This window comes from Drosophila grimshawi, unplaced genomic scaffold (assembly GCF_018153295.1).
Source record: "Drosophila grimshawi isolate 15287-2541.00 unplaced genomic scaffold, ASM1815329v1 contig_311, whole genome shotgun sequence".
In the NCBI taxonomy this organism is placed as follows: domain Eukaryota; kingdom Metazoa; phylum Arthropoda; class Insecta; order Diptera; family Drosophilidae; genus Drosophila; species Drosophila grimshawi.
The window spans coordinates 7,404,232-7,421,488 of NW_025063098.1; the positions used below are offsets into that span (position 1 = coordinate 7,404,232).

Consider the following 17,257-nt stretch of genomic DNA (forward strand, 5'->3'; position numbering starts at 1 on the left):
CAATATAATTCCATATTTTTCATAAAATATAATACGCTGATAACGCTTTTGTTTATGGTCATTATAAATATTCCTATCAATGTCATATGTATAGGCAATACCTCACGTTAGTGGATTTTGTACACGCTATCCATAGTAATCCAATTTCTATTTTATACCAAATATCTGCATTTATAAAGTTGGGCACACTTTTGGCCTGATAAAGTCAGTGTATCATTTTGACAAACGCTGAAAAACATGCGCGGAATTTTGGTTATTTGGGTTTTGGCACAATGAAAATACCAACTCTCTAATTAGGCCGAGAGAATCCCACACCGGAAAAGGGTTTTTTAAGTACCTAAGGCGCCGGGTAATACACAAATACCAAAAACGTCAGCGATCTGTCCGATCGATCAGGTAGTCGATGTGGGTAAAACTTTGCTCAATTGGCCCAAACACAAAACTACTCGACATATTCACACATATGGGCGTCGGCGCTATGGAAAGTTGGCCCGCTGGCGCCGGGAGTTTCTAAAATGCCAAAGACACGGGAAAAATGCGCAGATTTTTCATGACATTTGGAAGTGCGTTAATCAATGCTTTAAAAATCGAATTTGCGATCCGGCGCAAAATGTCGAGTGGCTCGTAAAATTGTCAGATCGCTGAAGTATATATACATATGTTGGAAATCGGTACGGGGACGGTATTATCATAGATTAGTAATTGCTTTGATTAGATTAGCAATCAGTATTGTCCAATAAAGATAAAGTCGTTGAAGTAATGCTGCTTATAGCAAAGCGTTCAGTGTCAACGCTTAGTTGCGGTTTCAATGTTGCCCGCTTTGGATTAGCCCATCAAATCAAATATGATAATAACGGCGAAATTGGTTAGCATTTGTTTGGGCGTCGCTTTGACAGCCTTCACCATCTCCACCATTGTGCTGGCCGTGCAGAAGGCCAACTTGCAGGATGACCTGCGCGATGCACGGGAGAAACTCGATTTGCTCGAGGGAGGCTTCACATCCACAACGGCATTGCCATCAAGTACCCCCACCACCACAGGGCCCGGCACAGGGACTACAGAATCGCCTCCGGAGAAGATTAATTATCGATTGCCGACTGCTCTGACGCCCACCAACTATGATCTCACCTTGCATCCGAATATTGATACGGGCACGTTTAGTGGTGATGTGATTATCTATATAACGGTAAACGAGCCAACCGATCAGATAATATTGCATTCGCTCTATTTGGACATAAAGAGTGTAGTAGTCTACGAAACCGGGGAATCCAGTGTGATTGTCGAGAACTTCACTTTCGATACAGTTCGAGAGTTCATGATCATCAATTTGAACACGAAGTTGACTGTCGGATCTCTTGTCCACCTTTATATCGAATTTTCGGGGAATATGGCCAACAAAATTGTGGGCCTGTACAGTTCCTCATATTTGAAGGCCGATGAGACACGCAAAACGATTGCGACCTCCAAATTTGAGCCAACCTACGCACGACAGGCATTCCCATGCTTCGATGAACCCGCTTTGAAGGCCACCTTTGAGATCAAGCTGGTGCGGCCAACGGGTGGCAATTATCATGCGCTGTCTAACATGAATGTCGATGTGGAGGTTGATGAAGGCGCCACCACCGACGTTTTGTTTGCCAAGAGTGTGCCCATGAGCACATATCTGGCTTGCTTCATAATCTCCGATTTTCAGGCCAAAACGGTGAAGATCGATACGAAGGGCATTGGCAAGACTTTCGATATGGGCGTCTATGCAACGCCCGAGCAGATCGATAAGGTTGATTTTGCCGTGAATGTGGGCAAGGGGGTCATTGAATACTATATCGATTACTTCCAAATTGAGTATCCACTACCCAAACTGGACATGGCTGCCATACCAGACTTCGTATCGGGCGCCATGGAGCACTGGGGTCTGGTCACCTTCCGTGAGACCTCGCTGCTGTACGAGGTGGCCACTAGCTCGACGGTAAATAAGCAGCGCATTGCCAGTGTTATTGCACATGAATTTGCGCACATGTGGTTCGGAAATCTAGGTGGGTAAACTGATAATGATAAGAATTTTTGTGCTTAGCTGATATTATTGGTCATTTTTTGTAGTTACCATGCAGTGGTGGAATGATTTATGGCTAAACGAGGGCTTTGCCAGCTTTATTGAGTATCTGGGTGTTGATTCCGTATATCCCGAGTGGCAAATGGTAAGTTTAAGCCAAATATTTTAACCCAATCAATTTTTTCGTAATCATAGAATTTTAATTTATAGCGTGATCAATTTATTGTGAGCACTTTGCACGGAGTGTTTAGCTTGGATGGCACTCTGGGTTCCCATCCCATTATACAGAAGGTTGAGAATCCCGATCAGATAACGGAAATCTTTGACACTATTACGTATTCCAAAGGCTCCTCTCTCGTTCGCATGTTGGAAGACTTTCTTGGCGAGCCAATCTTCCGTCAAGCGGTCACAAACTATTTAAATGAATACAAATACAAAAACGCTGTGACTGCTGACTTCTTTAACGAGATTGATAAGCTGGATCTGGAATATAATGTGACGGATATTATGCTCACATGGACGGTGCAGGTGTGTGTGAAGATCTTGAGGCTGTGCAGCATTCCCACGAGTTGGGAATTTGCATATGGCAATTTAACCCATTTTTATGGCTTTCGTTGTAGATGGGTCTGCCCGTGGTCACGATCGAAAAACTCTCGGACACTGAATACAAATTGAAGCAGAAGCGTTTCTTGTCCAATCCCAATGACTACAATGAAGGCCACGAGCCCTCAGAATTCGAGTGAGTTGTTCATCTTTATCAATCTCTATTTCACTGATTATCTGATTACAAATTTCACACATATATTATTTATTATAGCTATCGCTGGTCTATACCCATAACATATACGACCAGCGCGAATCCTCAAGTGCAGCGAGATTGGTTTTATTACGATTATGGCGAAAGTAAGTGCGAATACATCATCTATATTCCACTCGAGCTGTCATTGATGTATCAAATAAAATTTGTCTTGCAGTGATCATTAAGTTACCCGCCGCAGTGCAGTGGATCAAGTTTAATCACGATCAGGTTGGCTATTATCGCGTCAACTACGATCAGGCATTATGGCAATCACTGGCCAATCAAATGGTAGCCAAACCAGACGCCTTCAGTGCTGGAGATCGTGCCTCCATACTGAACGATGCATTCGCTTTGGCGGATGCCACACAGCTGCCCTATGAGGTTGCCTTCGACATGACCAAGTATCTGGACAAAGAGGTCAACTATGTGCCCTGGAGCGTGGCTGCCTCCAAGCTGACATCACTGAAGCGCACCCTCTACTACACCAGCACCTTTGTCAAGTACAAGAAATACGCAACTGCTCTGATCGAACCCATCTACACATCGCTCACCTGGACCGTGGGCGAGGATCATTTGGACAAGTGAGTACGATTGTGCGCCTAAGACGTAGTTATTGGGGAATCTTATATGGGGCAAGTTTTAATGAGAATTTCTGAAATTTCGATCTTTTCAATACAATTTAAAATTCGCTCGGAAACCCGGAAAGCTAAGCAGTTCGTCAACTATTTATGATAAATATAGTGTGAAACATTTCTGAGGTCTGAAGTCTGAGGCCACTAGTAGCTTGCTTGCTTGCTAGATTGTTTGAGACATGTACTTTGTTATAAAGTTTATTAGTGAAAACTAGTATTCATTTACAAGGGCTTTATATTTTAGTCCGTATATATTCATTAAATATCCTTTCCCTTCCTTGCATCACAATCTGAATGTAGATAGTTCCATATAGCATTCAAGTCATAAAATATTATTCATAATATTCGTACCCTATCTATAACTGTGTTCATGTAGCCGCCTACGTGTGACTGCCTTGGGTGCTGCCTGTTCTCTGGGTCTGGATGCGTGCCTGACTGAAGGAGGTCAGCAATTCAAGATTTGGCTGGCCACTCCCGACAAGCGTCCCAGTCCCGATGTGCGCGAGACCGTCTACTACTACGGCATGCAATCGGTTGGCAATCAGGAGATTTGGGAGGCCGTCTGGGAACTGTTTATCAGCGAAACCGATGCCAGTGAGAAATCGAAGCTTATGTATGGTCTGTCAGCTATACAGGAGCCGTGGCTGCTTCAACGCTACATTGACCTGGCGTGGAACGAGGAGTATGTGCGTGGTCAGGATTACTTCAGCTGCTTAACCTACATCTCGTCTAATCCCATGGGTGAGTCGCTGGTGTGGGATTATGTCCGCGAGAACTGGATGCAGTTAGTCGCTCGCTTTGGTCTCAACGAGCGTTACTTGGGAAATTTGATACCATCGATAACTGCGCGCTTCCACACCCAAACGAAGCTCGAGGAAATGGAGCACTTCTTTGCCAAGTATCCCGAGGCGGGAGCCGGCACTGCCGCCCGAGTTCGTGCTCTGGAGACGGTCAAGAACAACATCGTCTGGCTGGCTGAAAATCTCGAGAGTGTGGATGCTTGGCTCGACAAGCAGGATAAACAGCTGAGCTAGAACTGGCGCGTAGTCAACGATGGTCCTAAAGTATATTATTGGCTTTTGAACTAATCGAATTAACTAACATACTTTGTCCACATAACCAAATAAAGATTTCCCAGATATAGACAACCCAAAAAATAAAAGCATAAAAACTCAATAAAAATATAGCTCTATAAACTATCAGAAGTTAGAAGTTAACGATTCCAAGATTATCTGCATGGTCAATTTTTGCTTTTAGATTTGTCCGACTTTTCGTAATTTACACCAATCTCTTTTGTGGCAGTATCTATTGAAATTCTATCTATATCAGCATGGAAAAATTTTTGGGACTATCAGAACATGTTAGCTATAATATAGCGCATTCAAGTGCTCATAATAATATTATAGCCAATGCCGTAATCAAGCCAAATGTAAGGCTAATGTCTTTAGTTAACTGTTGTCGCTCGACCGGCTAAGATGCATATAACGGACAATTGGTTGCGAGTGGTATTGTTTTGGAGCGTGGCCACAACGATAGTTGTCGCCGAGCAACGCACACAAGAGGGGAAGCGTACAGTATTCGAGGAGGTAAGAGGTGGGAGCTGTGAAAAGTTGGATTGCTTATCACACAATAGCCTATTTGCTATTCACACAGATTGATTATCGTCTGCCGACGGCACTTGTGCCCACGCACTACTCTCTGCATCTGCATCCGGAGCTGGATACGGGCAACTTTACGGGCCAGGAGCGCATCTCCATAAAAGTGTTGGAGGCAACAAATCAAATCATTTTACACTCCCACAACCTGGACCTTGACAGCGTTTATGTGCTCAACAATGAGGTGACCAGCTATGAGTTGGACGAGCTGCGTCAGCTGCTGATCATCAACTTGCAGGAGGAGCTGGAGGTAGATGCAGCTATTACGCTTGGCATAACTTTTTCAGGACAAATGCGCAACAAATTAGTTGGATTATACAGCAGCAGCTATGCGACGCCTGCGGGGCAGCAGCGGTAAGTGATTGTTGCAACTAAAAAGCCTAAAAGCATGTAACACATTTTTATATATTACATATATATTGTGTTTATTTGTAGCAACATTGCGACTACGCAATTTCAGCCAACTTATGCGCGCCAGGCATATCCATGCTTCGATGAACCCGCCATGAAGGCCACCTATAATATCAGCGTTGTACATCCCACTTCCGGTAACTATCATGCACTGTCCAACATGAACCAGGTGGACACGATGTTACTGGGCGAGAACACGATGGCCAGCTTTGCCACCAGTGTGCCCATGAGCAGCTATTTGGCCTGTATCATTGTCTCCGACTTTGACTCGGAGACCAGCACGGTGAAAGCAAATGGCATTGGCGAAGACTTCGAGATGCGTGCCTTTGCCACTCCCCATCAGAAGAGCAAAGTGACATTTGCATTGGGATTTGGAACAGCTGTCACAGAGTACTACATTCAATACTTCAAGGTGGCGTATCCACTTCCCAAGTTGGATATGGCTGCCATTCCCGATTTTGCCTTGGGTGCCATGGAGCACTGGGGTCTACTTACATATCGTGAGACTGCTCTCCTCTATGATGAGCAGATTAGTTCCACGTTGGATAAGCAGTCAGTGGCTAGTGTACTGGCTCACGAGATTACTCATCAGTGGTTCGGCAATCTGGTCACCATGAACTGGTGGAATGATCTTTGGCTAAACGAAGGATTCGCTCGCTTCATGCAGTACAAGGGCGTCCATGCTGTGCATCCCGATTGGGGAATGGTAAGTGAGAATGGGGGAATAGTATATAGAATTTTTTCTTACTGAGGTACAGATTAATTAGAAAATACTAACTAAGGAGACCAAACCAGAACTGGGAACGTTGAAAATTAACTTGGTAATGTATTAGTAATGTTATTATTTTTTCATTTTTAGATGAATTGAATGTATTTTAAATAATTTTTAATTGTTTTTATAATTTTAATAATATTTTTAAAACTCCGAAATCGTATCTTTTCTGAAGCTGGAACAATTTCAAATAATTGCACTACATCCAGTTTTGGTGTTCGATGCGAAACTCTCCTCACATCCCATTGTGCAAAAAGTGGAGTCTCCGGATGAAATATCGGCCATTTTTGATACGATTAGTTATGATAAAGCTGGTTCTGTGTTGCGCATGTTGGAGACTCTTGTCGGGCCAGAGAAGTTTGAGTTGGCTGTTACCAACTATTTGACCAAATACTCATACAAGAACACGGTCACCGACGACTTTCTGACTGAAGTGGCTGCCCAGGTCAGTGACTTTGATGTCAAGCAATTGATGCGCACTTGGACCGAGCAGATGGGCTATCCAGTTATCAATGTGCGTCAAACCGATACCGGTTTCCTTATTACCCAAAAGCGATTCCTCTCCAACAAAGCCAGCTACGACGAGGAGGTGGAACCATCTGAATTCGGGTACAAATGGAACGTTCCAATCACTTATTTAATGGACAACGGCTATACTGACAATTTAATTTTTGAGTACGACGTTGATGAGATCGGAGTGGCAGCGCTATCTGATATCAACTGGATCAAGCTGAATGTGCATCAGGTGGGTTACTATCGCGTCAACTATGAGGAAAGTCTGTGGCAGAAACTCATCCAAGAGCTCGTCGAGAAACATTCGCGTTTCGACATTGCGGATCGGGCGCATTTGTTGGACGATGCCTTTGCATTGGCCGATGCCAGTCAGTTGTCCTACACTGTCCCACTGGAGATGACCGCCTACCTAGCTGATGAGCTTGACTTTGTCCCCTGGTACGTCGCTGCCTCCAAACTGCAAACTCTCAAGAGCCATCTCATGTTCACCGAGAGCTACGTCTCCTACTTGACTTATGCTCGTACCCTGCTCACCAATGTCTACCAGGAGGTCGGCTGGACGGTCGATGCTAACAACCATTTGAAAAAGTGAGTATAGAATATTTGTTAATCTGTATACTTCTTGAACCCCCAATTTTTATTTTATTGCTGTGTTGTTTAGTGAAAATAATTAAATTTTAATGAATGAACTTAGTTTTATTAAAAATAAAGTGATTGAAAGTGATAAATTGGCGTGATTTTTAAGAATTTAACCACAACATGACATCTTCTTGAAATGTTATTTATGTGTTCTATTATGTAAGGGAAGCATTTTCTAAATTAGAAACACCTTTGCGAGCAAACTTTGCACATTTGCTTACAAATTATTTAATTTTAAATACAGAATATTTAGAAACTCGAATTATTGACCAATTAGAGATTACCTTTTAAACCAAAGTGATCACATTTCTTAGCTAATAAATCACCTAATCACAATTTTCTCCTGCAGTCGCCTACGGGTTTCAGTCCTTTCCGCTGCCTGTGCTTTGGGAGTACCTGACTGCCTGACTCAGGCAACGAACCGTTTCAGTACTTGGCTCCAGAATCCCACCGCTGCCAATCGTCCTGCACCAGATCTGCGTGAAGTGGTCTACTACTACGGCATGCAGCAGACGAGCAGCGAGTCCAATTGGGAGCAGTTGCTGGAATGGTTCAAGGCAGAGACGGATGCTAGCGAGAAGTTGAAGCTGATGTACGGTCTGTCGGCTGTGCAGAATGGTCAGCTGCTCTACCGCTTCCTGGAGCTGGCTAGTGATGAGAATATTGTGCGCTCCCAGGACTATTTCACGTGTGTGCAGAATATCGCTGCCAATCCGGTGGGTCAACCCATTGTCTGGGAATATTATCGAGAGCACTGGCCACAATTAGTTGATCGTTTTGGCCTCAACGATCGCTATTTTGGCAGATTGATTGTGAGTATCACGAGTCGATTTGCCAGCGATGTTAAGCTTGAGGAAGTGCAGCAGTTCTTCAAGAAGTATCCCGAGTCCGGAGTCGGTGCAACTTTCCGGCAACAAGTGATTGAGACAATCAAGTACAACATTAACTGGCTGAAGGAGAACGCAGCCGACATTTCCAGCTGGCTAAGCGGCACGGCCAGTCCATTGGAAACGAATAACCCATAGAAAAATTGTATGGTCCCACTTATTCACTTATTTCCACAATAAAATGTAAAAATAAAAATAGAATTACTAATAAGAATTTTGTGTCAGGAATTATTATTATTGGGTTTTTAAGAGGTGAAAGTGATGCACTTGGCTTAGCGGTTAGACAAAGAAGAACTTTTATTCAATTAATTCTTATAGTTGGGGTATCGAGCGCAGTATACGAGGTGTGTTCAAAAAGTATCGCGAATTTTGTGTTTTTTCAGATATTATTTATTTATTCATGAATATCTATTTTGTCCCCTTCAAAGTAATCCCCATGAGATATTATACACTTGTGCCAACGGTTTTTCCAATCTTCGAAGCACTTCAAAAAATCATTTTTTTTTATCTTGTTCAGCTCCTCCTTCGATCCTGTCTTTATCTCGTCAAGCGTAGCGTAACGTCGTCCTTTCATGGGCCTCTTCAGTTTAGGGAACAAGAAAAAGTCACAGGGGGCCAGATCTGGGGAATACGGTGGCTGCGGCATCATTAGTGTGTTGTTTTTGGCCAAAAAGTCGCGCACAAGCAACGATGTGTGAGCAGGGGCGTTATCGTGGTGCAAAAGCCAATTTTTGTTCTTCCACAAATCCGGGCGTTTCTGGCGGATTGCTTCGCGCAAATTGCGCATAACTTGCAGGTAATATTCCTTATTGACCGTTCTACCCTGTGGCAAGAACTCATGATGCACCACGCCCCTGCAATCGAAGAAAACTGTCAGCAAAACTTTCACATTCGACCGAACTTGGCGCGCTTTTTTCGGTCTTGGTTCGTGCGGCAGCTTCCATTGAGATGATTGAGCTTTGGTTTCCACGTCGTAACCATAAACCCACGATTCGTCACCAGTTATGACCCTCTGGAGCAAATTTGGGTAGTCGCGGACAGAGTCCAACATCTCATTAGCAATGTTCATGCGATGCTGTTTTTGGACGCAATTGAGCAATTTTGGTACGAATTTCGCGGCGACCCGTCTCATGCCCAAATCATTGATAAAAATCGAATGGCATGAGCCAATCGATATGTTTAGCTCCTCAGCAACTTCTCTAACGGTGATTCGACGATTGGCCAATACCATTTTCTCCACTCCATTAATTTTTTCGTCTGTTGTTGAAGTGCTCGGGCGTCCGGCACGCTCTTCGTCGTTCACATCTTCTCGGCCTTCTGAGAACATTTTGTACCACCGATAAACGTTGCTTCGGTCCAAGGTAGCTTCTCCGTATGCCACAATCAACATTCGGAATGCATCCGCGCACTTAATTTCGTTTTTCACACAAAATTTGATACAGGTTCTTTGATCCATTTTTTTGAATAGGTAAAAATCGAAGACGATCCAAAACACGTGCAAGCAAAGCAGCTGTCAACAATTAAGTGAACATTCAAAATGGCCGAGCTTGTCGGCATAGAGACATGAGTACCAACATAACGCTACAAAAAAATCGAAATTCGAGTATACGTAACCCGCGAAAATTCAAAATTCGCGATACTTTTTGAGCACACCTCGTACACTTATTAACATTAGTAATCGGAATGTTGTATTGATCTTTTACATATTTTCAAATTTGCTTGTGCTGTTGTAGTTCACGCCACGCACCAATTTCATATTGTTTAACTCTTTGAGGCTTTGCATGTTCAGATCTCCATATCTCTTATGCCATTTTATAATGAGCTTACTGCCAGTTTTGCCATTTCACACAGAAATTGCTTTTATGATTTGCAATAATTAGAGTTTTACGGTTTTCCTCACATACACACGCACGACTTGAAGGTTACAGTGCAGCCTCCTTTTACTGCTCTGCTCACAGAAATAAAGTAGCATTGTAATTGTGGTACATAAAGAATAATTATGATGACTCCTCTTCCGACTACTTCTAGTGACTTTTCACCAGCAAGTGTGACTGTATCAGTGAATTGTTCAAACGAATAAAACATATTTCGATTTGCGCACATATGAGCTGTGACGCCACTATCCAAGCACCACGCTGACTTGTCAAGCAGTCGTCCACTGTTTTTTGCACTTAGCAACGTGTAGAATCATTTTTCGTCTCTTCCTTTCACAATTTTTTCATTCGCCTTGGACCTACATTCGGCAGCAATGTGGCCAATTTTACCGCAATTGTAACATTTCATTTTTCGGTTTCGGTTCTTTCCTACTTTGTCTTTCTTATTTGCGTTCTCTTTAGCGTACTGTACTTTGCCTAAAAATGCCTGTGCATTATTTTCGATTACACTCTCCATACGTGCTTCGTTCTTGCGTCTATCGTACTCTTCGATCAATTTAACCTTCAAAGTCCTAAGCTTTGGTAATTCATCACGTGATTCCAATGCTAACCCATCTTTTCATATGATTTGTGCAAACTTGCCAAGAGTAAAGTAACACATATATTTCCTCTTGCAGCGCAATGCCAATCTTATTGCGAGAGTAATCATCGTTAAAACCTTTTCGTTTTCTGATATCCACTGACTATATTTACGCACCCTATCTGAACTAGGCCATTTCATAGCTCCCGAAGTGACGGACAATAGCTCCTGGTAAATTGACACACTTCATTTGGACACACCACGAATCATAATTTAATCATAATATTGTACAGCGCACACATTATTCGCTCGTACTTGTTCTCACACAGAAAACTTTAGTTGGTATGCACACAGCAATAGAAATGATGCATTTGTAATGAAAATTTCCCTCGATCTTAAACGCGGTTTTTCAACATAACTTACATTCAACTTTTTCTTTATGCCTGGGCCCATAACCTGTTTGGTTTGCACTTGGCTTGGCGGTTAGACAATCGAGCGCAGTATCGATATCCCTGTTATTAACATTAGTAATCGGAAGTTGTATTGATCTTTTACATATTTTCAACAATGATCATAGGCATTAATGTATGGGATTTATTTACTATAAGCGACGAGCGTTTTAGCTTATCCGGCCCGAGGGATGAATTCTTGTATTTGAATAGATTTTTTATAATTCCATTCGACTTATTATTAAGCTTTTCACATGATATTTAATACATATATAGAAGAAATTGATCTATCAATTAATAAGTTTAAATTACATTTAAATTAATTTGATTTACAAAGGCATATGTGGGACCTTTAAAATCCACTTCATTTTCAAAATATTCGTGCCCTGGAGACGGCCAAGAACAACATCATCTGGCTAGCTGAAAATCTCGAGAGTGTGGATGCTTGGCTCGACAAGCAGGATAAACAGCTGAGCTATAACTGGCGCATAGTCAACGATGGCCCTAAAGTATATTATTGGCTTTTGAACTCATCGAATTACCATTGTAAACTACCATACTTTGTCCACAAAACCAAATAAAGATTTCCCAGATATAGACAACCCAGAAAATAAAAGCATAAAAACTCAATAAAAATATAGCTCTATAAATTATCAGAACTGGGCAGCAAAACCATTGATAACGTAGAAGTGAGAAGTTAACGATTCCAAGATTATCTGCATGAAAAACGCCCTAAATAATTGGTTATACAAATATTTGTACAAATGTATATTAAACTTAACTATAAATATTTGTACACAATTATAGCTTGAGAAATAAACATATTACTCATAAATGTTTTGCTTAATCTTTAATGAAGATCTTAAATCTTCTTACTTACTAATATTAGTTTATATTGTATTTGGTGAATGTTGTGGAATCCAGTGGATGAACCAGGTTTATATTCACAATTTTCAAAACGTTCAAGTTATAGTTAATATCATTTTCAAATTCGGCAACTACAAAATTTGTATATATTTAAATTTTTTTGGTAGGAGGGAGAAAGTTTATTATTTATGGTCCCAGTCTGAAGGGAATCATAATTGGTATTTATAAATATAGGCATACCAAATGCCAATATACTCTGATTCTCCAATGGTAACAGGGCATAAACAGGAATTGATAAATATATCAATATCATGCTTTTGTTTTTGGATATGTCCGACATTTAGTAATTTGCACCAATATTATTACGGCAGTATCTATCGAAATTCCGCCTATATCAGCCGGGAAAACAATTTTTAGCACTATCAGAACATGTAGCCCATTCAAGTGCCCATAATAATATATTATAAATAATCATATTTATTGACTAATGTATATGGTCACAGCCGATGCCATGATCGAGGCAAATGTGAGGCTAATGTCTTTAGTTAACTGTTGTCGCTCGACTAGCTAAGATGCATATAACGGACAATTGGTTGCGAGTGGTATTGTTTTGGAGCGTGGCCACAACGATAGTTGTCGCCGAGCAACGCACACAAGAGGGGAAGCGTACAGTATTCGAGGAGGTAAGAGGTGGGAGCTGTGAAAAGTTGTATTGCTTATCACACAATAGCCTATTTGCTATTCACACAGATTGATTATCGTCTGCCGACGGCACTTGTGCCCACGCACTACTCTCTGCATCTGCATCCGGAGCTGGATACGGGCAACTTTACGGGCCAGGAGCGCATCTCCATAAAAGTGTTGGAGGCAACAAATCAAATCATTTTACACTCCCACAACCTGGACATTGACAGCGTTTATGTGCTCAACAATGAGGTGACCAGCTATGAGTTGGACGAACTGCGTCAGCTGCTGATCATCAACTTGCAGGAGGAGCTGGAGGTGGATGCGGTTCTTACGTTTGACATATCTTTTTCAGGACAAATGCGCAACAAATTAGTTGGATTATACAGCAGCAGCTATGCGACGCCTGCGGGGCAGCAGCGGTAAGTGATTGTTGCAACTGTAACACATTTTTATACTTATTATTGTTTTTTGGTGACCACCATCAAAATATATATTTTATTTATTTATGTACTGCTCACAGATAAGCTCAGCAGATAAGGCATTCAGCTGGCTTAAGCTTATGATATTATTAACATAATTATGTTTAAGTGGTTTTTCCTAAGGAATTCTAATGTAGTTGTGACAGTGGGGATATCAGTATCTTATAATATGTTCAATATTAGTATTATGATAGTTATATGTTGTCTTCTGTGAAAATTATTATTTATATATATATACATTTTTTGAGGGGCTTTTGCTCATTTGTTGATACCAATTTTATGTTTCTTCTTTTGGTAGAGAGTTTTTGAAAGAATTCATGAAAGACTATTGGAAGAGGATTATTTTTTATTGCAATGAGATAAACTGTTATCGAAGGCCTTGTGAATAATTTGCTTATAATAGAAGTATTAGTTGGGGTATATGGTGGGTTTGCCGATATTTAATATTCTGTTAATTCTGCTTGGGTATTTTATTCTTTTGGGACTTCACGAGGTTTCTAAGGGAAGCGCTGGTTGTTAATGAATGTGATACGAAAAGCTTGCAATGCATATCTGATTGTAGAGTTCCTTATACATTGTTTATATTGTAGCAACATTGCGACTACAAAATTTGAGCCAACTTATGCGCGCCAGGCATATCCATGCTTCGATGAACCCGCCATGAAGGCCACCTATGAGATCAGCGTTGTGCATCCCACTTCCGGTAACTATCATGCACTGTCCAACATGAACCAGTTGGACACGATGTTACTGGAAGAGAACACGATTGTCAGATTTGCCACCAGTGTGCCCATGAGCAGCTATTTGGCCTGTATCATTGTCTCCGACTTTGACTCGGAGACCAGCACGGTGAAAGCAAATGGTATTGGCGAAGACTTCGAGATGCGTGCCTTTGCCACTCCCCATCAGAAGAGCAAAGTGACATTTGCATTGGGATTTGGAACAGCTGTCACAGAGTACTACATTCAATACTTCAAGGTGGCGTATCCACTTCCCAAGTTGGATATGGCTGCCATTCCCGACTTTGCCTCGAATGCCATGGAGCACTGGGGTCTAGTTACATATCGTGAGACTGCTCTCCTCTATGATGAGCAGATTAGTTCCACGCTGAATAAGCAGTCGGTGGCTAGTGTACTGGCTCACGAGATTACTCATCAGTGGTTCGGCAATCTGGTCACCATGAACTGGTGGAATGATCTTTGGCTAAACGAAGGATTCGCTCGCTTCATGCAGTACAAGGGCGTCCATGCTGTGCATCCCGATTGGGGAATGGTAAGTTGAAATGGGAGAATAGTATATAGAATAACATTTCATTTTATTTGGCTTAAATGCTTTGTTCCAAGGCAAAATCCAGACAATTAAGTCGAAAATATAATCATATTTTTTAAATTATTAGACAGATTAAAAGTAAAGTAATTTTGACATTTTATCGTATTTTTTTTTTACTACTGGATTAAGAAATTATTCTCTCTTGTAATTATTGCCAAGTGAAAGTTATTTTCTGTAATTTTGAATTCTGACATCATTTTCCAAATCCTTTGCTTTCTTTGCAACTTTTTTTCTGAAGCTGGAACAATTTCAAATAATTGCACTACATCCAGTTTTGGTGTTCGATGCGAAACTCTCCTCGCATCCCATTGTGCAAAAAGTGGAGTCTCCGGATGAAATCACTGCCATTTTCGATACGATTAGTTATGAGAAGGCTGGTTCTGTGTTGCGCATGTTGGAGACTCTTGTCGGGCCAGAGAAGTTTGAGTTGGCTGTTACCAACTATTTAACCAAATACTCATACAAGAACACGGTCACCGACGACTTCCTGACTGAAGTGGCTGCCCAGGTCAGTGAATTTGATGTCAAGCAATTGATGCGCACTTGGACCGAGCAGATGGGCTATCCAGTCATCAATGTTCGCCAAACCGATGCCGGTTTCCTTATTACCCAAAAGCGATTCCTCTCCAACAAAGCCAGCTACGACGAGGAGGTGGAACCATCTGAATTCGGGTACAAATGGAACGTTCCAATCACTTATTTAATGGACAACGGCTATACTGACAATTTAATTTTTGAGTACGACGTTGATGAGATCGGAGTGGCAGCGCTATCTGATATCAACTGGATCAAGCTGAATGTGCATCAGGTGGGTTACTATCGCGTCAACTATGAGGAAAGTCTGTGGCAGAAACTCATCCAAGAGCTCGTCGAGAAACATTCGCGTTTCGACATTGCGGATCGGGCGCATTTGTTGGACGATGCCTTTGCATTGGCCGATGCCAGTCAGTTGTCCTACACTGTCCCACTGGAGATGACCGCCTACCTAGCTGATGAGCTTGACTTTGTCCCCTGGTACGTCGCTGCCTCCAAACTGCAAACTCTCAAGAGCCATCTCATGTTCACCGAGAGCTACGTCTCCTACTTGACTTATGCTCGTACCCTGCTCACCAATGTCTACCAGGAGGTCGGCTGGACGGTCGATGCTAACAACCATTTGAAAAAGTAAGTTAAAGTAGCTAGTAAGTAAAGTAAGTGAGTATGCGTAACAAAGATTAGTTAGATAATTAGGCTGGTTAAGTTAGGTTAGGGCGGCTGTCCAGGGGGAAACACCGTCGGCTTAGTTGCTGCACTTAATCCATTTAAGTTTTCCTACTATTGCACTGGACGTCAAATGTGAGACACCATCCATCCCGTTGATTTGATGAACATAGATACTTGCCTTGGATGGAGGACCAAGGGATGGGCAGTGTTAGAATAAGTGCACGACCGACTCTCCTTCCTCTTCGCCACAACAGCTTCAATAGAAATCTCTGTGAGGGACAGATAGCCTAGTTGCGTGGTTCCCTTAAGGCAGTGCCCGGTAATAGTTTGGCTCACTGCACTGCAGTTGAATCTGCTATAGTTGTTCAGAGCTATTCTCCTTGATATTTTCTACAAAAAATTAATTTGAGCCTCCAGAATAGCAAATTGTCCAGAAAAATGATTCCTCATTCTCTTAATCCTTTATTTAAATTGTTTTCTCATTAACTTCAGTTATTAAGCGCTTTCATTATATACTTGTCGAAAACAAATTTGGCAATGATTTCTAGACATTTTTTAATTTAAGATATAGCATACTTAAATGTCGAATTTCATATCTACTTAACTTTCTTACTTTGTACATTTTGGGTAAATACTTCCTAAATTATTCACAATTTTCGTCTCCTACAGTCGCCTACGGGTTTCTGTCCTTTCCGTCGCCTGTGCTTTAGGACAACCCGACTGCCTGACTCAGGCAACGGACCGTTTCACTAATTGGCTCCAGAATCCCACCGCTGCCAATCGTCCTGCACCAGATCTGCGTGAAGTGGTCTACTACTACGGCATGCAGCAGACGAGCAGCGAGTCCAATTGGGAGCAGTTGCTGGAACGGTTCAAGGCAGAGACGGATGCTAGCGAGAAGTTGAAGCTGATGTACGGTCTGTCGGCTGTGCAGAATGGTCAGCTGCTCTACCGCTTCCTGGAGATGGCTAGTGATGAGAATATTGTGCGCTCCCAGGACTATTTCACGTGTGTGCAGAATATCGCTGCCAATCCGGTGGGTCAACCCATTGTCTGGGAATATTATCGAGAGCACTGGCCACAATTAGTTGATCGTTTTGGCCTCAACGATCGCTATTTTGGCAGATTGATTGTGAGTATCACGAGTCGATTTGCCAGCGATGTTAAGCTGGAGGAAGTGCAGCAGTTCTTCAAGAAGTATCCGGAGTCCGGAGCCGGTGCCAGTCCCAGGCAACAGGCGATTGAAACGATCAAGTATAACATTAACTGGCTGAGGGAGAACGCAGCCGACATTTCCAGCTGGCTAAGCGGCACGGCCAGTCCATTGGAAACGAATAATCCATAGTAAAAATTCGATGTTCAATTGGATAATGACAATAAAATGTAAAAATAAAAATACAATTACTAATAAGAATTTTGTGTCAGGAATTA

The 17,257-nt window shown here is 42.1% G+C and overlaps 2 protein-coding genes across 2 annotated transcripts; both read left to right on the forward strand.

Moving 5' to 3' along the window:
- The first annotated feature begins 801 nt into the window (after window positions 1–801).
- On the forward strand, window positions 802–8,569 carry LOC6564063. The gene is made up of 12 exons (XM_001990051.3): window positions 802–2,033; window positions 2,098–2,195; window positions 2,261–2,578; window positions 2,671–2,789; window positions 2,868–2,953; window positions 3,025–3,430; window positions 3,858–4,512; window positions 4,930–5,067; window positions 5,135–5,490; window positions 5,572–6,253; window positions 6,495–7,420; window positions 7,821–8,569. Exons 1-12 carry the CDS (start codon window positions 845–847, stop codon window positions 8,494–8,496), a joined length of 5,649 nt encoding a protein of 1,882 aa, XP_001990087.2. The 5' UTR covers window positions 802–844; the 3' UTR covers window positions 8,497–8,569.
- Window positions 8,570–12,663: 4,094 nt separating this feature from the next.
- Window positions 12,664–17,237, forward strand: LOC116805451 (glutamyl aminopeptidase-like). Its single transcript, XM_032737407.2, has 5 exons — window positions 12,664–12,811; window positions 12,879–13,234; window positions 13,885–14,566; window positions 14,862–15,787; window positions 16,496–17,237. The coding sequence occupies exons 1-5, from the start codon at window positions 12,701–12,703 to the stop codon at window positions 17,169–17,171; spliced, it is 2,751 nt and encodes a 916-aa protein (XP_032593298.1). The 5' UTR covers window positions 12,664–12,700; the 3' UTR covers window positions 17,172–17,237.
- Window positions 17,238–17,257: the final 20 nt, after the last annotated feature.